This window comes from Carettochelys insculpta, chromosome 29 (genome assembly GCF_033958435.1).
Source record: "Carettochelys insculpta isolate YL-2023 chromosome 29, ASM3395843v1, whole genome shotgun sequence".
In the NCBI taxonomy this organism is placed as follows: Eukaryota; Metazoa; Chordata; order Testudines; family Carettochelyidae; genus Carettochelys; species Carettochelys insculpta.
The window spans coordinates 12758185-12779825 of record NC_134165.1 but is presented as its reverse complement, the minus strand read 5'-3'; the positions used below and the strand labels follow the sequence as shown (position 1 = coordinate 12779825).

General features: G+C 46.8%; 1 protein-coding gene across 2 annotated transcripts; it reads right to left on the bottom strand.

The window, feature by feature from the left end:
• Positions 1–8891: 8891 nt before the first annotated feature.
• Positions 8892–21638, bottom strand: LOC142003312 (aquaporin-2-like). Of its 2 annotated transcripts, XM_074980151.1 has the most exons (4): positions 21225–21638; positions 15044–15208; positions 13212–13292; positions 8892–11232 (listed from the first exon to the last, which is right to left on the bottom strand). In XM_074980151.1, exons 1-4 carry the CDS (start codon positions 21585–21587, stop codon positions 11017–11019), a joined length of 825 nt encoding a protein of 274 aa, XP_074836252.1. In that variant the 5' UTR covers positions 21588–21638; the 3' UTR covers positions 8892–11016. The 2 variants fall into 2 exon arrangements, with proteins under 2 accessions (XP_074836252.1, XP_074836253.1); XM_074980152.1 differs by lacking the exon at positions 13212–13292.
• Positions 21639–21641: the final 3 nt, after the last annotated feature.

Sequence of the window (21641 nt, the reverse complement as noted above, 5' to 3'; positions counted from 1 at the left end):
AGACGTGAAGTTCTTTAGATAATTTGGTGAAGCCAATCCTTCGGAGCCTGGCCCTGAGCTCTTTCTGAAATTCCCTGCATCTCTGCGGGCTGGCGTTTATTTTGAGGCACAGCAAGGCACTGTTTTAAGAGCAGACTTAGGGGTAGGTGGGACTAATGCAGACTCCGCAGGAGCCAGGTCAGGATGTTTTCAGCAGAAGAGAGGCCATGTGGGTTTGAATCAGCTGGTAATTTTCCATTTTTTTAACCCATTAACAAGGTTAAGGATCAGATTTTGATCTCAGTAAGGGAGGTGTAAACCTCCTGGGTTTGACTCAGCGTGATTCCAGGTTTAACACCTCTTCTTTTGGCAGACTGCTCATTCAGGCAAGGGGTGCCCTGTAGCCATATTTCAAAATAACTTACACAATTTGCAAGTTATTTTGAGGTAATTTATTTCAAGCTCAGCACCAAAGTTTGAAATAAGTGCCTTTTTCAAACTTCCTGCTACCCTCTCATGACAACGGGTAGCAGGAGTGAAATACTGAGCTCGAAATAGCTCTGCTATTTCGAGCACGGGGTTTAGCTGTGGGGTTTCTATTTTGGGATGCAAACCCAAAACCACAGTGTAACCGTAGCCTCAGAGCAAAACAATAAACCCAAAAGCTGTTTAAGAGCATTTGGGAGTATGCAGAGGTCTTTCAAAGCAGTGTACCCCGGAAGTTGTGAGAAATTCAAATGCCGCCCAGCTGATTAGCAGAGCACCCATTGATGGAAATATCCAGGAATGTATCTAGTGCTCTTCTGAACCCTGTTAAAGTTCTAGTCTTCACAACATCCTGTAGCAGGGAGTTCCACAGGTTGACTGCATTGCATTAAGTAATACATCCTTCTGTTTGTTTTAAACCAGCTACCCATTCATTTCATTTGGGCTGCGTCTACACGTGCACGCTACTTCGAAGTAGCGGCAGTAACTTCGAAATAGCGCCCGTCACGTCTACACGTGTTGGGCGCTATTTCGAAGTTGAAATCGACGTTAGGCGGCGAGACGTCGAAGTCGCTAACCCCATGAGGGGATGGGAATAGCGCCCTACTTCGACGTTCAACATCGAAGTAGGGACGTGTAGACGATCCGCGTCCCGCAACATCGAAATAGCGGGGTCCTCCATGGCGGCCATCAGCTGGGGGGTTGAGAGATACTCTCTCTCCAGCCCTTGCGGGGCTCTGTGGTCACCGTGGGCAGCAGCCCTTAGCCCAGGGCTTCTGGCTGCTGCTGCTGCAGCTGGGGGTCCGTGCTGCATATACAGGGTCTGCAACTAGTTGTTGGCTCTGTGTATCTTGCACTGTTTAATGAAAGTGTGTCTGGGAGGGGCCCTTTAAGGGAGCGACTTGCTGTTGAGTCCGCCCCGTGACCCTGTCTGCAGCTGTGCCTGGCTCCCTTATTTCGATGTGTGCTACTTTGGCGTGTAGACGTTCCCTCGCTGTGCCTATTTCGATGTTGGGCTGAGCAACGTCGAAGTTGAACATCGACGTTGCCAGCCCTGGAGGACGTGTAGACGTTATTCATCGAAATAGCCTATTTCGATGTCGCAACATCGAAATAAACTATTTCGAAGTTGGGTGCACGTGTAGACGTAGCCTTGGTGTCCCATAGTTCTTGTGCTATAGGAGCAAGTAAATAACTCTTCCTCATTCCCTTTCTCCACACCAGTCAGGATTTTATAGGTCTCTGTCATACTTCCCACCCCCCAACCTTAGTCTCCTCCTTTTTTAAGCTGAAAAGTCCCAGGTTTTTTAAACTCTCCTCATAAGGAAGCTACTCCAAACCCTCATCATTCTTGTTCCCCTTTCTGAACCTCCACTTCCCTCAAGCTCTGTGGATCATGAATAAAATGTAAAGCAAAGCAAAACCAAGGTCTGTTACGCCCGGAAACGCCAACACATCTAGTCCCAGTGGCATATTCTGGGGAAAGTTTGGTCTGCTGGTTACTCAAGATATCTTGTTTTGAGTCCAATATGACCTTCCACCTCCTATAAATACAAGCTGCAGTGTCAGCTGGATGCCATAAACTTTTTTCCCCTCTTCTGAACACTTTTTCGCAATGGTACTAGCACAGAACTACTGCAGTATTCCACCCCAAAGCAGACTGCATCTGCTTGACAGGTGGTACAGTTTCAGCCCCATTGGTCTTTAAACAAAATCAAAGGACTTTCTATGAAGAAGTCACTCAACACCTCATTTGGAGGCTGTTAACAGTCAAATAAGAACCAGTAAAAAGGGGTGAAACTCCCTGGACTTTAATGTATCAGAGAGGTAGCTGTGTTAGTCTGTATCTTCGAGAACAACAAGAAGTCCTGTGGCAACCTGTAGACTAACAGATATTTTGGAGCATAAGCTTTCGTGGGCAAAGACCCACTTCATCAGATGCATGAGTCGTTTGGACTTTAACCGAATCCCTCCCTTCTTCCATGAACTCTGACTCTGACTCCAGGTTTATTCCTTGCAGGGGAGAAAACCAGTGTTCCCCCTATTTTTTCCAACCATGAGTTGAATAAATTTTATGTGCACCAATGCATGTGCAGATGTGCACTCCCAAGAGAAACACATGCTGCCCACTGTGGTTGGCTGTGGCTGCTCTGCTAATTAGCAGGGCAGCACCTGCATCTCTCCTGGGCAGCAGGCCCAGGGCAGGGAAGCAGTTTCAGATTAGTTGGGGAAACGCTCAGGAATGCAAAAGAATGGCACTTTGTGATTGCTTTGTGCACGAGATCTTTCTTTGTCCACCTCTTAACAATCTCGCTCTTAGACAAACAGTGTAACCTAGAAAGATCTAAACCATCAAATTCCTGAGACTTTTCTTCCAGAGCCTGATGGGTGTGAGCAGCTGAGAATGGTCAGAACTTTTGCCAAACTGCGCTTTGCAAGGTTTGGGACACATGTCCTTTCCTATGAAGGTGTGTGTGCTATTTCTTGAATAAGTCATTGCTTATTGTGATCTCCAGATGGCGGATTTAATTTTTTAATCCTCCACTGCGAACCTATTGCATTGGTAATTTCCATTCCACCCAGATTTCAGACGGGTGAGTTTCAGTGTGGGACTGCAAAGCAGAGGCGGTGATACTGTAAAATTAGGTTAGGTTGTAAACTCCGTAAAGCAAGAATCTCTGTTTTCATTCTGGGCTTGTACAGCACAATGGCTCCTGGTTGGAGTTCCCTCTGATGTTTTTTCTATCCAAGTGTGGAATAAATTTTGCTATTTGCACTAAGGCATATGTGACTGTGCAGCACTTGTAGAAACACGTCCTACCTGCTGTACAGGCAGTAGGAAATCGAACCCTTCCAATGAAACCTATTGCCAGGATGAATATAGCGGTTCAGTGGGATAAAGAAAAAAAACCTGATTTTTGTTTGGAAAAAATGTCAGGTGTTTATTGATCATAGTAATGATAAAAGTTAGAGACAAGAAGATAAAAATGACGACTGGCCGCCACCCCTCTCTTCTTGTTTACATTCTGTTGCTAATGAAGTATTTAATAGTAACCACTGACACCGGATGCAACATGAAAGATATTCACGACCAATATGGACGTTAAACTGCATTGTAGTGAGCTACCTTGTGTGTGTGCGTACAGAGTAAGAAGAGAGAAACACATTAATTCTGCATCAAAATCCATCCAGTGGAATTGGTCTGTATTATTACCCAGATGGGGTTAATTTGGCACAATTAAAGGCTTATCCAGTGACTCCAGGACAGGACTGGGATTAAAATCCAGGAATACTGATTTTTCACCTTTAACCATTAACCCATTTCAATTCTAGTTTTAGTAACTTACCAGCCTATGCCCCTGTTGTGTCCAGCACCTTATCTATCTATCTATTGATCGATCTACTCTGATTTCTGCTTAATGCATCCAATCTCCCCTGACCCATGTGCTAAGGATTCAGGCCACAAAGATCTGATATTCCCTTGGGCGTGTGCATATCTGTGGAAAAGCCCTGACCTCTGAGCTGCCTTCCCCATTGGAATTTTCCTCCCATTTCACCTGCTGGCCCTAGGGATCTGGTGGGATATGGGGGTCAGCAGGTGAAGCAGAGCAAGGGAAATGAACAACATTGTGAAAATGATTCTGCTGCTCACCTATGCACCAGTCTGATCTCATGACACCTTCTGGGTTTGTACAGCACAATGGGTGGAGAATCGGGTCTAATGTTTGAGGCCTTTCTCTGAATGCTGCCTGATGGGGCTCTTTTGCGACCCTGGGAACTCATGGCTGGATGTGCTGCTGAGGTGTGCTGCCTGGTCTGATAGCCACACTAGCCACAAAGGAAATTAATTCAAAATTGCCAGGCTGCTCCCTCTTTCTGCTCACCTGGAGAGCAGCGGAGGTGAAAGTGATGGGCAGAACAGACACAATGGGGCATTGTGGGATACTTCTGGAGGCCAATAAAATCAAATTTAATAATGCTGCATCTACACTAGCCTAAGGTCAACTTTGCAAATTATGCTTTGCTGTTACTCCTCGTGCAAAAGCAGGAGTACAAAAGTCGCCTTAGAACCCCTTAAAATTGACCTAATGATAACTGTAGTGAAGACTGGTGCATTATGAAATCAACCTAAGTCCCTTAAAAGTGAATTTATCTGCTAGTGTAGACCAAACCTGAGAAATATGGCCGTGCAGTTGGCCTTGCAGCTGTCAAGCAAAGGACAAGCTATAGAGTGTCAGGAATGGGTCAATTGCAGTGGCTTAGCCTGAGGTTGCATTGCTATTTAGCAAGAATGAAAACTGCTCCAACAACCTCTCTGTCTGAACCCGCTGCTGAATGCCATAGATCTTTAGTCTAGTCGCAAACTTGGGGAGAAGGGCTTTGTAGATGTGGCATGGAGAAAAGGGAATGGGGGGGCTAAGTAGGGACCCTGGTACAGGTTGAAACTCTCTGGTCTGGCAACATCCCTTGCCTGGCAGGACCATGGATGTTGCTAGACTACAGAGCACTGGCTGGCAGGGGGCACCTGTTGCAGGGAACCGTGCTGGCAGCCCATGCTTGGGACCCCTAGGGGCAGCCCTGGGGCAGGGAGCCAGGTCTGGAAGGTTGGCTGTGGTTGGGGTGCCCCACTGTGGGGAGCCAAGCCCAGCAGCAGGGAGCTAGCCCAGCCAGCAGTCCTATAGCTGTGGGGATCCAGGCCAGGGCCGGGGAAGACCAGCAGCCCCAGAGGGGAGCGCTGCAGGAGTGTCCCCCCATCCAGGTATCCTGGTGTCCTGACCTCCCCTCATCCAGCAAATCCCCTCATTCGGGCTACATGCACCTGATGAAGTGGGTCTTTGCCCACGAAAGCTTAAGCTCCCATAAATCTGTCAGTCTATAAGGTGTCATAGGAGTGCTCATAGTCTGTATCCACAAAAACAAACACAGCGACCCCTCTGGTAAAGGTAAAATTTTATAACTTATAAGTATGACCATACCGGGTCAGATCAATGCTCCATCTGGCACAGTGTTCTGTCTTCCAACAATGGTCAACACAACGTGCCCAGAGGGAATGAACAGAACAGGTAATCATCAAGTGATCCATCCCTTGTCACCCATTTCCAGTTTCTGGCAAACAGAGGCTAGGGAAAACATCCTGCCCATCCTGGTTCATAGCCCTTGATGCTGCTAGCCTTTGTGAAAGTCTGCTCAGTCCTACTTTTTGTTCAGCTCATTGCTAAGACAAGCAAGTTAGTTTACATTTGTGGAGTCCTACCTGTAATTCCCCACTCTGCAATGAATTTCCTTGAGAAAGAGATTGCAGTGCAGTACTTGCAAGAAGTGAATTGAAAAATACCATTTCTTCTGTTTCTTTTTTTACAGTGCAAATATTTGTAGTAAACTAAAACAAAGTGAGCACTGTACACCTCCCATTCTGTGTAGGAACTGAAATCAACAAGTTTTAAAAATACAAAAAAATCTAAAATATTTTTCTCAGCAACCATGAAGGTTAGAAACTTACTTTTTAATTTTTAAATGTGAACTGATACTGTCACCTATATATGGTATGTCATATATAATATGATATGATATATATCATATCTCACATGTTGCATGTAGATGCCGTGAGTTTCAGGAACGCAGCAAACATTCTGAGACCCATGATAGAAGGATGAGAGTTGGAAAACATCTCGCCAAATGGCTGATGGGTTTTAGGTTGCAGTGACTCAGCTCCAGGCAGGCAGCAAACCTGCAAAGAAGCTGTGTGCCTGCTTGATGAGCTGAGAGGCAGTAAGGCTTTATGGCTAGTGTGCTGGGTTCTGGTCCCAGCCCTGCCACTGGGGACCTTGGGCAAATCATCCCCCTGTGCCTCAGTTTACCAATCTGTAAAACAGGGATGATTGTACTGCCCACTGTTGAAAAGTGCTTTACAAACCACTGCTGTCTTGTTAATATCATTCTCCAGAGACTGCAGACAGGGAGAAATTTGTGGTAAACTGTGGGGAAGCATGTTAGGGGGCTGGGAAAGAGTTGCATGGGCAGCTGATCCAGTGGCCCCAGGGTAACAGCCAAAGTGATCCAGAGGGTGATTGAAGAAGGTTGAGAAAAAGAAGCCCCTGGTGGCAAGCCCTTTTGCTGATCATTGCATAATGCTGGCAGCAAGATTGCCGTTGTCAGGGGTTCAAAGGACAAGATTCATTTGGGTGGCTTGGGGCCATGTCAAGGCAGTGGGGCTGGGTATTTCTGAAAGGACAATCATCGCACCGGTCTTTCACAGAGTGAACAAGTCCACTGGAGCCAGGGGCCTGTGGTTGGACCATCAGACCTCAAAGATTCAACCTCAAATCAGGGAGAGACACAGGTTGTTTGGTGAGATATTCCCATTTCCTTGTTGCTGGGGCAGCCATACTTTGAGGGTCCAATTACAAATGGCTTCTAAATGGTTAATAACCCATGTTACAGCCATGAGCTGTGTCTACACGTGCACGCTACTTCGAAGTAGCGGCACCAACTTCGAAATAGCGCCCGTCGCGTCTACACGCGTCGGGCGCTATTTCGAAGTTAACTTCGACGTTAGGCGGCGAGACGTCGAAGTCGCTAACCTCATGAGGAGATAGGAATAGCGCCCTACTTCGACGTTCAACGTCGAAGTAGGGACCGTGTAGACGATCCGCGTCCCGCAACGTCGAAATTGCCGGGTCCTCCATGGCGGCCATCAGCTGGGGGGTTGAGAGATGCTCTCTCTCCAGCCCCTGCGGGGCTCTATGGTCACCGTGTGCAGCAGCCCTTAGCCCAGGGCTTCTCGCTGCTTCTGCGGCAGCTGGGGATCTATGCTGCAGGCACAGGGTCTGCAACCAGTTGTCAGCTCTGTGTATCTTGTGTTGTTTAGTGCAACTGTGTCTGGGAGGGGCCCTTTAAGGGAGCGGCTGGCTGTTGAGTCCGCCCTGTGACCCTGTCTGCAGCTGTGCCTGGCATCCCTATTTCGATGTGTGCTACTTTGACGTGTAGACGTTCCCTCGCTGCGCCTATTTCGATGTTGGGCTGAGCAACGTCGAAGTTGAACATCGACGTTGCCTGCCCTGGAGGACGTGTAGACGTTATTCATCGAAATAGACTATTTCGATGTCGCAACATCGAAATAAGCTATTTCGATGTTGGCTGCACGTGTAGACGTAGCCATGCAGTTGTAAATGCTAATAAATGTCTGAAGTAGCCGGTGCTGGCGTTGGTTATAAGCAGTGCACTGACCTGTGGGATACTGCAGCAATCTGCTGGAGTGGATTAAGCACTGATTTGAAAAAAAAACAAAACAGCAACTCTTCCTCTTTTATTGATCCCTTTGAAATGATTTGTAAAGAAGAGCTGCCCAAAAAGTGTGGTTTCTTTGGCTTGGTCATTGGTTTCGTTCAGCCAGAGCTATCCCATTGACAGGTAAAGATGGGGCAACTGTCCCAGGCCCCATGCTTTTGAGGGCCCTGCGGCAGCCACCCCAGCCATCCTATGGGGGAGAGTTACCTGGGGCAGGTGCAGGCAGCAGCAGGAGGTCTCCTGCCCTCAGCCTTGTTCTCAGTTCTGAGCCCTGTTCTCAGCAGGCTGGGAGGACAATTCGGAGCCCTGTGTGGTGAGTCCTGGGGGCAGACAATGCACTGCTCCAGGTAATCCCTGGTCAGGCTGGTCAGGGAGTGGGACGGAGTCAGAGTGGGGAAGGAGTAGGGCCTGCAGGATTGCAGCATGGTGGGGGAGGGAATGAGGGGTTACCCTGGGGCCCAGTGCCTGAGGGACTGGGGAGAGGATTGCCCCAGGACCCACCTCAGGACTGCCCTGCCTTCCGGCAACTCTGAGACCTGCAATACCAGATGAGATCTGATTTACACTTGGATGAATCTGGAGTGACTCCACTGGTGTAGACAGGGCAGATCTCAGCTCCTGTAAACCAGCAGAGCTCCTTTACAACAAAGGAGCCAGAGTCTCAGGTGGTGTAAATTGCCGCAGCTCCAGTGAAGTCAATAGGCTGGTCTTTGGATCTTCACAGGTATTTAGGCACCAAACTCCCATTAGGGACTTAGGCACCTAAATACTAGGGAAAGGGTGGGAACAAGTTCCCAGCTGATATAAATTGGTTTGGCTTCATTTAAATCAATAAGGTATTCCTCTAGGTGGTATAATTCAGTGTAACTCTTTTGAAGTCAGTAGATCAGGATTCTCAACTGGTATAAATTGATGTAGCTCTTCTGGGCCAGATTGCTAGCTGGTGTAAATCAACATAAATCCATTGAAGTCACTGGCCAGCTTGTCAGCTAGTGCAGCTCCGTTGATTGGTGTAGGCCAGTTGATGGTGGTTGAGGCTTTGGCTTAATGAATTTGTTGCATATTCACACAGATGGAGCAGAGATCAGTATCTGGCTCAAGTGTGTAAAAGAAGCGTGACCAACTCTGGAGTACTGGTAAGGGAATGATTTTTATTTTGTGTTCTCAGCTGAAGGCTGTGATTTGGTATTGTAAATGGTTAAAATGTCCAGGCTCACCATCTACAAGTAAAAAGCTGTAGCATGTTGCTGGAGGTAGAAAGGTGGCTCTGTTCAACACCAGAGCTAGCTGTATTTCAGTGGTGAGTGAGCAGGGGAGCCAGCAAGGTGTGTGCAGCTCCATGCTCCCAGAAGGGATGGGGTCTTAGGTGGATGGAATGGGGCTGCTGGGAACATCACAGACACCTGGCAGCCTTCAGAGCTGCCCAGAGTGAGCACTGCTGTGCTCTTGTGATAATTTAAAAGGCCTGGGGCTCCATCGGTCACTGGGGCTGTGGTGGTTTCAGTGGCCAGGGCCTTCTGAATTGCCAAACCCTGGTGCAACTTTCCCCCTCCTTGTTGGCAGGCCTGTGAGTGAGTGATCTTTATGGATCTGTTTCCACCATCTGTTCTCATGCTTATGAATGCCTTTACTTTTGGAATAAATTACTATTCAGTGTGAGGACAGCAGAATATTGTCTTGCATGGTAGCAAGTTGTAAAGCACTTTAGGATGAAAGCCACTATATCTGTTAATTTATTGATACAAGCAAATTTAAGGTGCTTTATTTGAAATTAATATAACAACTATTCAACCCCTATTTAAAAACAAAAAACTAATTGTCATGGCTTCGTTCAGTTTCAGTTTAGCTTTATACACCCTCACGATTGAATAATAAGTTAAATGTCTAAAGCCAAAAGAAAAGAGTAACTGATAGTGGTGAAAAATGAAAGAATCTGAATAAATATGTACAATTATTATTATTCATGGTCTCTCATTGCTAAGAAGTTCTGGATAAGTTTCTTGGGTTCTTCTGCCAGCTCCTGAGAAAGAAGTTTTCCTTTGGGAAGTAACTACAATAGGAAATACTTGCACAGCAGAAAATTGGTGATTTAAACTGTATTTGTTTTCAGCCAACTCAGATCACATTTTAAATTCATGAATTATATATAATACTTCAGTTAAAGCTACAGAAAGGCAGGACAAGTTTAAAACAACAAACCCTTTTCTGGTTGGAAGGAAAGACTCGGGACCAGGAGCCATTTTTTTAGTCCTGACACAGAATGAGTTAAGCCATCACTGCATTTACCTGTCAGAAAAATGCAACCACCTCTGGGGTGGGGTGTGGCATCTACTAAAGGGACTCAGAAGAATGCCTGTGACAATTTAATACAGGGATAAGGAGGAGCTTGGGGATACAGTGAATTGAACTTGGAGGCAAAAGTCCAGGGAACAAGCTTGGAAGTGGCCATGGGGAGTACAGACAAAGGGGCTGTATATCTCTGTAGAAACAAGAGCTGGAAGACTAGAGGAACCAGCTGTATGAAGTTTTAAAACCCTTTGTGGGTAGGTTGAACAGTGTTTCTTTTGCACATCTGAGGAAAGCCTCCTGTGGTCTGTGCGGTTGGTGATCCCTGCACACAATCTGCCGTGCATGAGATGCTTGGGGCTCGTTACATGGACCAAACTCCAGTTTGAGGCCAAGAACCCATAGTAGCGAGAGCTGTGTGAGATGGAGTGGGAAGAGGACCAGAATAGGTAGCCATCTCCCTGCTCCTTTAAATGACAACAATAATAAAAATAATGCTACTATATAGTGCTTGAAAGTGCTCTGCAAATGCTAATTCATCTTCATGCTTGAGATGAGGAAACTGAGGTACAGAGAACAAGAGTGACGTACCACATAACGTTTGGTGGCCAACCTGAGATTTGGACTCAGGAATCCTGACTCCTGCTGCCATGCTGGAGACATGAGGGGTCCTATAGGTGGAGCTGGTTTTGTTTTGGGTGAGAGGATGTTGATGGATTATTCATGGCATCACACGCTTTAGCTAGAGAGCATAAGGCAGGTTAAGTGAGTTGACCAGGGAGAAAGGCGCAACCGATAACAAAAGCAAACCCTTTAGAGTGCATTGGGGAAGTTTCTGGGTGGATGGCAGCACCTTTACTCCTCGGCAAAAGAGAGGAAAGTGCATTTGTCACTTGTCGGAACATGTGATTGTCCTTAAAACAGATGCCGGCAAACACGGCCAGCCAAGAACGTGGGCGGCTGCCTGTGTGGGCCTAGCTAGACTTTCTCTGTCATGCCTCGCGGTAGAGTCTGCGGGGAGTGCAGTTCCATGGACTGCCTCCGGCGACTGTCACGCTCTTCCCAGTCTTCCTCCGGTTCAAAGCCTTTGAAGATGGTGAGCCTCTCTGATAGGGTCTTAGCATGCGGAAAGAGAATATAATTGTAGATCAGGGAGGCCACCACTGCACCAGCCAACGGCCCCAGCCAGAAGACCTGTGGAGGGGGGAAAGAAGATATGAGGCTCCTGAAGAGACCTTTAGTTGGACTGGAAATGGACACTAAATCTCTGTGAATCTGAGTCTCATCTTCAAGCCATGTAGACTTGAATTTCATCTGAATAAGCTTCTTATCCCCATGCAACACTTACGTACATCTGTATTTACTCTGCTTGATATCCCCTGGCATTTGGACCACAGATGTGCCCAAAAACGGCACCTTTTGTCCGAACCGTTATTTCCCAAGCTCTGGTGGTTCAGTCATTTTGTGGCTGGTTTTGTGGAATAAAGATCAAATCGATGAGCTTTTTGCAAAACTAAATCTCAGGCCTCTGTAAGCTCTTTATGCAGCTGTTCCAAACCAACAGAAGAGAGTTCTCTAGTTAATTTAATTAGTCTACTCACAATGAGTGGTGAGAGAAGCTGTCCTAGGCTATGTCTACACAGCAGCATTATTTTGGAGTAAGCTATTCTGGAAGAGATTTTCTGGACACGCCATAGTCTTTTCCTGATTAGAGGTCCAGGAAGCACTATAATCTATTTAAAAAAACCTTCCTCTTTTCTGTCTATACAACCCTATTCCGAAACACCTCTTTTAAAATAGATTCTATTCCTTATAGCATGTGGTTTACAGAATTTGAAATATGTCTCCCGCTATATTGACATTAAATAGAGGTTTGGCATGTGGACGCTCGCAAAGTTATTTTGCACTAGCAGTCATTATTCCAAGATAACTTTGCTGTGTAGACACACCCCTACTGACCTAGCATTATTCACACTGGTGCATAAATTGGTGTAAATTATGTCACTCAGGAGCAAGGAAGAGTGTCTAATTCATTCCCATGGAGTGACATGTGTCATCTTAAGCGGTAGTGCAGGCTTAGCTTAAACCTGCTTTATGGGCTGTGATGAAACTGAAACTTTGGAAAGTGGGGCCAGTTTGAGGTTAGAATACAGTACTGAGCATTTGTCCTCTTTGTTTGCACTCAGCTGTGGGAGGGAATGTGCTTTGCTGGGAAGAGTAGAAGATTGGGAATTGTGGCTCTTGGATGCTTTTCCCAGCCTTAAAGGGGAACGTGGCCTAGTAGTTAGATCAGGGAGATGATTGGAGACCATGATGCCTGAGTTCTATTCCTGGCTCTAAGAAGGAATGTGGTCTAGTGGTTAAAGCAAGGAGGCAGTATTTCTTTTTCTTTCTTTTCCTGTTTTTTTATACAAGTATTAAATTGCTCTGTGATCTAAAGCCAGGTGCTTCCCCTCTCTGAGCCATCCTTTGTGCAGCTGGATGAATGGGATTAGGATTACTACCCATCTTCCTACATTGCTTCGAAAGAATGTTCGTTCCATAAGCTCATCGACAGAGAAATGTAAAGTATTGTCACTTCAGCTTTATTTATTTAGTCACCTGAAGCCTTGGTGGTTTAGGTAAAATGAGATTCTGGTTGTCACCAAACTTGGTTTGATTTATGCAAAACTCAGACTGACCAATGATATCCAGAGCTTTCATAGGTTCCAGGGTTCTAGTTCTGAATTTCAGGGTCAACATGCCAGTGAAACATTTTCAAGAGGGCCGCTGCTTAATCTCTGACCCAGAAAGTTGATCATACTCTCAGAATTTTGCTCATACAAGCCCCAAATGTGTCTTCCTCAACCCATTTTTCTGGTTCACTGAACACAAATATTGGAGTCCAAACAGATGCTGAGCGCCTCTGATGGAAGTTCAAACTAGAACCGGGAAAGATGAGTTTGATAATAACTCTGAAGATTTTGTGCCTATCAGCAGCTCTCATAGAACAAACCATGCACCATTTTCCTGTTGCGGTTGGCCCACGGGGTTGGGTAATTTAGGAGGTTATGGTTTTTAGCAATAGGTTCAGCAAACTTGAGATCTTTTCTTCCAGGCGGCCACCAGAGCCTGGTTTGGATAATGTATTTATGACCTGTCTTACTGTCAAAATGTCAAGAGCTAATTCTTACCCAATGGGCGTTGAAATCTCCTACTATCACAGCTGGGGCAAAAGATCTGGCTGGGTTCATAGAGCAACCGGTGTAGTGGATCTGGGGAGGAGAGGGGAGAAAAATGAGGCAGGGTTGTTACTAATCACCACACCCTTTCAGCCTGTAATTAGCATGCTTTCTTCTTTGGCATATGTTTTTATCCCTCCAGGCTGCCTTGTTCTAGGCTAGGGAAATTATAGCTGGGATTTGAGAACAACAAGAAGTCCTGTGGCACCTTATAGACTAACAGATATTTTGGAGCATAAGCTTTCGTGGGCAAAGACCCGCTTCATCAGATGCATGAGGTAGCTGGGATTGTTCACCAGCCAGTCGTAGAGCTGGTATCCTGCCACTCCCTCTCTGCTGGCTAAGTTCTCTCATTGGCTCCTGCAGGGACTGGAATTGTCAGGAGCTCGTATGGAAAGTGTAGTCTTATGGCTGAAATGCAGGGTTATTTCCTTGTCTGTTACAGCGATAATGGGCAAATCTCATCAGTTTCCTCCTGTGTTACATGGGGCATGTCTACACTACAGTTATTCCAGAGTTATTACAAAATCAGTTATCCGAGAATAACATGTCCACACTACAGGGAAGCCCTGAAATAAGCACAACTTCTTTCAAAATTAGTGTGTCCACCCACAACAGAGCCTATTTCAGATTAGAGTCCCAGAAGCAGATACAAGATAGGCACTTGCAACCAGTATTTTCTGTCTACGCAGCAGCATTATTTTGGAATAAATTATTCTGGAATAGCATATTTCAAAACAGCTCCTATTCCCTGTCTATACAGCCCCTTTTCCAAAATAATATTTCAGAATAGGTGTTATTCCTCGTAGAATGAGGTTTACCAAATTTGAAATAAGCCGTCCGCTGTTTCAAAGTAGCAGTTTTGCTGTGTAGATGCTCACAAAGTTATTTTAGAATAGCAGCCATTGTTAAATAACTTTGCTGTGTAGGTAGACAAACTCTTGGAGATATTGATCTAGATCCCACAGAAAATCCCTCCCATTTGCAGAGGGGTATGCGATTCCTGGGGGAGGAATCAGTATTTCAGTTCCTGCTGCATCTCTTGCTTGGGGATTCTGGGTCTGGGGCAATCTGCATTAGGTACTGATTACCTGTAGTGTTACCTTAGTGCTTAGGAGTCATATACATGGCTCCATGTTGTGCTTGACACTGTACAGACACTGTCGGTTTTTTCTTAGGGCAGGTTTACACTAGACCTGAAACTCGATCCTAGATATGCAACTCCAGGTACAACAGTTGCATAGCTGGAATTGACTTATGTAGGATTAACTTATCTGGCTGTTCTCACTAAGGGAGGTTGACGGGAGAAACGCTCCTGTCGACGTCCCTTACTCCTTGTGATATTAACACGTTGACTATGGAGGCCTGATAGTTCGATTTCACATGTCCCACATAGGCATGCAAAATTGAACCCTGGAAGATCAACCCTCACCAGGTTGGTCTCCCAGCAAGGAAGGATGTACCTTTACTCTAGTACCTGAGCACCTTGACATTGTTAACCAACTTAGCCTCACAGCTCACCTAAGGGGACACTGAAGTGCTGCCGCTTCCCATTTTACACTGGGGAAACTGAGGTGAATATGCCAGGTGACATGACCGTGCTCATATAGGAAAGCTGTGGCAGAGTAAGACATCATACCCAGCTTTCATGAGTCCCAGCTGGGCACCCCGAACACTGGGCCATCCTTCCTCTGCTCTGTGGAACACCAAGCCTATTGAAACTCTGGGATATGTGTAAAGGATCTAAAATGCAAAAGCTCTTGAGCCAGGTCATTGTGACGCACCCCCAGCAAGTGACCAGCAGCAACAGACAGGCCGATGGACAAGGCTGGAGAGCCAACGTTATCGCTCCGTCGGTCGTCGGTGGAAGCGAAAATGCACAGCACCAGCTGCAAGGTGAGAAAGATCTCGACTGTGACTGCCTGGCCTGGAGTCGTGTCATTGTGCAGCTGAAACGAGAGGAAAGCAGCTTCTCAGTAACAAGTACACGCCCTGCCCTGATCCCTTATGAACATGGGTGTTGCTGATTCAGAGACATCTGGGTGACTTGGTCAGCTGGGCACAAGCTAACAATTTCTGTTTTCACGCGGCTGGATGCACATGTCTGTGTATATACATCTGGAAGCAAAGCCTGCAGGCAGAGGTGCCTGGTGCAGGGTTTCCAGGGGAGCACCAGCCATGTGCCCCTGCCCAGCTCATGCCTTGCCCATGCTCCATCCACACCCCGCCCTTGCTCCGCCCTCTGCTCTCTTCTGCAAGCGCGGCACCCTTTCCAGTGAGTGCAGAACAGTCCCTCCCGTCCCCAGCAGTGGTGCATCCCAGGAGCAGCAGAAGTTGGGAACTTTGCGCTGTTCTCCGGCTGTGCTGCTCTCGGGGAGGGATGGGCCTGACCCCACACTCCCTAGAAGGGAGGCGAACCGAGGGTGCAAGTGACTCCCTGTGCACCTTCCACGCATTGCCTCTGTCTGGCCTTTGAATCTTTCCTGGGCAGCTGCCCAAGCCCTCAGCTTACAGGGAGAACTGGTCATTAGATGTGCAGACAAGGAGTATAATGAGACCCGCAAAGTTCATGTCACTTGTGACATAGGACAGGACGTGAAAAATTCAAATGTCTGGAAATTAAATTTTATTCTTCACAGTGATAATCCCGATTTTTCCTCTTATGCAAACACTTGCACAATAGGCATGTAGCACGTGTGTTACTGCTCTGTTCAGCAATTGCCCCATGCCTACCCTGACTCCACTGTGAGATAACATCTCCTACATATGTTTTGCAATATAAATGGCAGCTCAGATTTCCTTAATCCCATGTAAGTGGTGATACCACTGAAGGTTGCTGGTTAATTGACCAATTTCTGGTGCCACTGGTGCCCAGGGGCTGGCTGAGAGCTTATCTATGGGCCAGCTGTAATGCAGGAGCCCAAGACATGCTGATTTAAATACTGAAATCTAGATGTTTTGTACAGAACCAGAAATTCCACCAGCAGTTTGCTTTTTTTTTTTTCTTTCCTGCTCACTCCATTGCCTCTTTGCCTACCAGGAAGATTAAGGGCTGATCTGTTTTCATATGGCTGGGTGCAAATGTAGACTGGTGCATTATTCTGTAAGTTCACAAGTGTTAACTGAGGCTTGGTTTCTTGGTCTCATGGGACAGTGAACCACCAAGGCGTATGTGGTTCACTGTCCCATGTTGTGGCATTTACACCACTTACAGAGAGAGAGAATAACTCTCCTCTACAGCCTTAGCTGAGAGCCAGCTGGCTTTTAGCTCAAGCTCCAGAGCGGTGGCTCCCAATGGGGGGAGCAGGTACTGCAGGGAACTCATGGAAAAAAATAAATAAATAAAAATGACCATAGAAAATAAGTTTTTAATAAATTGCTAAGTTACAATCACTTATTATTGTTAAATTAAATCTCTCCCAGTAATGTTATTAATTGGGGTCCCAGCAGGGGTGTGGAGTAATGGGGCAGAAGCACGTGGCTGGTGCTCCTCCCGGGATCCCCTCACCAGTGTCGACTGGTGAGTGGGGAACCTCGTTTAGGACCTTCATCTCGACCGTACTGAGGAGCTCGACCTGATCAGGGTTGATTTTCTGGGGATCGATTTTTGCGCACCTAGTGAGGACGTGTGAAATCGAACTATCAGGGGGTCAACGCTCAACTCCTGCATCCCTCTATATTGCGAGGAGTAAGGGAGGTCAAAGGGGCCTCCCTCGGTGAGGATGGCCAGGTAAGTCGATCATAGGTGAACTCCAGCTGTGCGATTGCCGCAGTTGGAACTGCATATCTCTGATCGACTTTAAGGTCTAGCGAGGACCTGCCCACTGTGAAGCAACAATAACATAAAGAAACCTTCACAGGCACAGCTGGGCTCCCAGTATAGCACAGGCTTTGTGATCGGGCATGCGTGGGGAGTGGGAGTGGCTGATTACTCAAGTTCAGGCTTCTGGCTCTGCTATGCAGGCACAGGCTAGACTGCTGGCTCCAGCAGATGCCTGTTAACCAAGCTTGCCAGTTATTAGGGAGCTGGATAACAGTTTGTACTGTACTTTGCTAACTGTACTCAGATGCTCAAAGCCTGACTGCGCAGCCTTGCTGAACCAGCTAATTCCAGCACATAAACATGGCAAGTGCTTCAGGACTCTCAAACTATTTAAAGGGATAACACACTGTTCTTACACTCAGGACTAGCTGAGGGAGGTTGTTACCTTTTAGCCAGTCCTGGATTTGATGCGGATTGCTAGATCTCTTTAAACACACAGGGCCTGATTCTCCTTGCCCTTTGAAATCATTTACACCTGTATAGACTTGTAGGCCAGAAGGAAGCATGATGGTTGTCTAGGCTGACCTCCAGTGCACTATAGGCTGTAGCACCCTGCCACATGTGCAGGATAAATGTTATGTGCACTAAGACGTGTGGATGTGCACCGCCATTAGAAACACATGCTGTGCCCAGGAGAGCTCGGCTAACCTGTCAGGTTGCCTTTGAATCTCTCCTGGGTGGTCAATCAAGCGCTCAGCTTATAGGGAACACTGCCACCCACTGCTGTGATAGACCCCTCATCTCTGGCTGAATTACTGAAGTCCTCAAATCATGATTGAAAGACTTGTATAAAACACTACTATCTAGTGTAGGTACTCGAATACTCCCACCCCCTACAAAAGCACATTGTTATACTATCCAAACTCTTTATGGTATTTAGCCTCACAATTCCCCTATAAGGCTGAGAAATGCTATTATGCCTTTTTACATATGGGGAAACTGAGGCACAGCAACTATGTGATTTGTCTCATCTCACACAGGACATCTATGACAAACTAGGTTCTAGACTTCAGTCTCCTAGGGGCCAGGATGGTGGTGCCTGAACCACTAGATCATGTATGTCTTGTCCAAATCAGCATAGTTGTGCCCAATTCACAGCTGGTGCAAATGGAGGTCAATCTCAGTGTCAAAGGGCCTTAAATTGTCTCAGAGAGGGAGCCGTGTTAGACTGCAGCTTCACAAAACACAAGCAGTCCTGTAGCACCTTAAAGACTAAGAAATTGATCTATTAGCTAATGAGCTTTGATGGGTAAGACCCACTTCTTCAGATATGAGTATGATTTGGAACAGGTGCCATATGAAGAGAGATTAAAGACTTTTCAGCTTAGAAAAGAGGAGACTAAGGGGGGATGTGATAGAGGTCAAAAAAAACCTGACTGGGATGGAGAAAGTGAGGAAGGGAAAGTTATTTCCTTGTTCCCATAAGACAGGAACTAGCAGTCACCGAATGACACTAATAGCTAGCAGGTTTAAAACAAACAAAAGAACGTTTTTCTTCACGCAGCACCATCTATGGAACTCCTGGCCAGAGGATTTTGTGAAGACCAGGACTTGAACAGGGTTCAAAGAAGAACTAGAAAAAGTCATGGAGGACACTTCCATCAATGGCTATTAGTGGGGGTGGGTAGGAATGGTGTCCCTAGCCAGTTTGTCAGAGGCTGGAAATGGGATGACAGGGCGATGGATCTCTTTGATTACCTAGTCTGTTTACTCCCTCTGGTGTATCTTGCATTGGCCACTGTAGGAAGACAGGATACCAGGCTAGAGGAACCTTTGATTTGACCCAGTGTGGTCATTCTTATTGTTGTCCTCTCTTCCCCGAACCCATTGAGTAATGGGCCTACCATATCCCCAGTCTTCTTCCTGCTTCCAATGTGTTTGTAAAATGTTTGCTTGTTACCTATTACGTCTTGAGCTAGTTTAATCTCATTTCATGCCTTGACATTTCTAATTTTCTCTCTACATACTAGTGTTATTTATTTATATGCAGCCTTTTGTAATTGACCTTTTTGCAGGCTTCCTGTTTGAGTTTCAGATAACTGAAAACCTCCAGGTGAAGCTGAGGCAGTATCTTGCCATACTGCCTATCCTTGCTTATGCACTTTGGAAAAACTGCCAGCTCTCCCAAACTCTTTTTTCCCCCTTACACTTGCTTCCCAAAGAACCTCACGTCCCCACTTCCTGAATTTCCTAACGTCTGCCTTCTTGAAATCCATCATCTTCATTGTGCTGTTTTTCAAATTGTGCATTCTACCATTTCATAGAATCCTAGGGCTGGAAGGGACCTCAGGAAAGTGATTTCATGATCACTTTCACCCAAGCTGCCTTCCACTTTCAAATTCTCAACCAGCTCTTCTCTATTTGTCAGACTGAAATCTGGAACAGCCTCTCACCTAGTGGCTTTCTCCACCTTCCGAAAGGAAAAAGAGTGGTCTCCAATACACTTGAAGAACTTATTGTAGAATTGGTGCCCGCAAGTGTTATTTTCCCAACAGATGTCTGGATAGTTGGAGTCTTTCTGTGCCCCCCCCGTCCTGTGATTTGGATGAGAATCTGCTCTGGGGGAGTCAGTCTAGTTTACTTCAGCAGACAATCTGATTGTAATGTTTTTGCGCTGGTGCCATAACACCGGAGAGCCCACGTAACGAGCATGCTAGGAGCAGTGCTCACTATAAGCTGAGCGTTTGTGCAGCTACTCCACGAGAGATTCAGATGCTGCCCAGCTGATTAGCAGAGCTCCCACAGCTAGGTTTTTTGTTTCTGCTGGTGGTGCACATTTGCACATACCTCGGTGCACTTAAAAATATGCTGCACATGGATGGAAAAATGCATGCATGGACGGAAAAGATCGGTGGTAACATTGGCTAGGACTGCAGTATTTCCAACCGCAAGCATTAAAAGACACACACTGGACTGCCCAAACTCCTAGATCAGCTTTATATGTCTTGGAATAGTTTAAAAATAACACATTTAGGGGTCTTTTTGGTCATCTCTTTAGTTTTTCATCAGTTACCATTTCCCGCGGTCTCTCGGCTCTGTGCCTGTAAGCCAGAGCTTTAAATGTCTCCAAGGTCTCTCTACTACTACTACTAAATGTCTCCATGCAACTGGATGCTGCACAGTGTACGAAATCAGTGTCAAATCCTTCGAACTTACAAATTCTTTTAACTTCCAGGGCAGGTGATACTGAAGTCAGTATCTGCTACCAGCCTTTGAAAGTAGAGCATTAAGCGGCATTATCTGATGTGAACCAGCCTTTGTATTAAAACAAAAATCCTGTCATATCAGCTCTGATGCCAGATTGCCTGGAGTGGAACCAGTTTTCTGAAAATACTGGCAAGCTGCCTACACCACAGCAGCTATGTACAAGGATATTGCACAGGTGGTAGAGAAAGCTTGCCAGAGGTGGGTTTACCGTGCAGGGCTAGGAGCTGCTATCATCTCTTATGTCAGAATGGCATATAGGGTGTGCATTTCTTGACTTGTTGCTTGGTCTCATTGGCAGCTCTGGAGAATGCTGAGAACAGGGGGAAATGGGAGTCAGCACCCCCAGGCTCTATTCTCACAGCTAGAAGGAAGCGGTGTCTGACTGTTGGAAGGAAGTACTGGGTGTCAGGACACTTGGGTTCATTCCCAACAGAATAAGGGGGTAGGGTTAGAACAAGGGGGTCAGTCAGCCAGGACTCCTAGGTATAGTTCCCTGTGATTCTTTCCATCCATGGGTGGAATAAATTTTATGTGCACCAAAGCATATGGGGATGTAGACCACAGATGCAGCCCGCTCTGGGTGGGTGTGGGCGCTCTGCTAATCAGTGAGGCAGCACCTGAATCTCTCCTGGGTGGCCATCCATGCACTCAACTTATGGGCAACACTGTTACTGGGCTCTGTTTCCATTATGAGGAGGGCATATCAGCCTGGTCTCGTAGTTGGAATGTGGCTCTCAGCATCAGGACACCTGTGTTTTACTCTCAGCACGAGGAGAGGGCACGGTGAGAGGAGGTCTGAGAGGCAGGACTCCTGGGTTCTGCTCCCAGCTGCATGTGACCTGGGCTTTGCTTGCCTTAGTTTCCCTAAAAGCCCTAAACATCCACCATTCCTGCCCCTCCCCTCCCAAGAGCCCACTTGCTGGTGGAATCCTTACCCTGTTAATGGCTAGGTGTCCCCGGATGTTCGGTGGAGTGAGTTCATGCAGGAGAGCTGCTCCGGCGACTGCTCCCATGAGCTGCGCGACCACATAGAAGACGGCTCTGAGAAAGGAGATGTGAGACCCCACCAAGCAAGCCACCGTCACTGCCGGGTTGATGTGTGCCCCGCTGATGTGCCCCATGGCCTGGACCAGTGTGGCAATGGCAAGGCCGAAAGCTAGAGCGATCTGCAGCGTGTCTGGGGGGGCGGAAGGCCAACCCAGGGCAGAGCCCAGGCCAAAGAAGATGAAGAGCAGTGTAGCCAGAAACTCGGCCAAGACAGCCCGGGTAAAGGCTACTGATCGGAGCTCCCACATCATGGGGTGTCCTGGGAGTGAGCCTAAAAGCTGCTTGATGGCGGCTGCTCTCTGCAA

Coding starts and splice junctions, on each gene's coding strand:
- LOC142003312 (XM_074980151.1), bottom strand. CDS start 21,587: ATGATGTGGGAGCTCCGATCAGTAGCCTTTACCCGGGCTGTCTTGGCC. Junction 15,209..21,224: donor GACACCTAGCCATTAACAGG/GTAAGGATTCCA, acceptor CTCTCGTTTCAG/CTGCACAATGACACGACTCC. Junction 13,293..15,043: donor CTGCTGGTCACTTGCTGGGG/GTGCGTCACAAT, acceptor TCTCCTCCCCAG/ATCCACTACACCGGTTGCTC.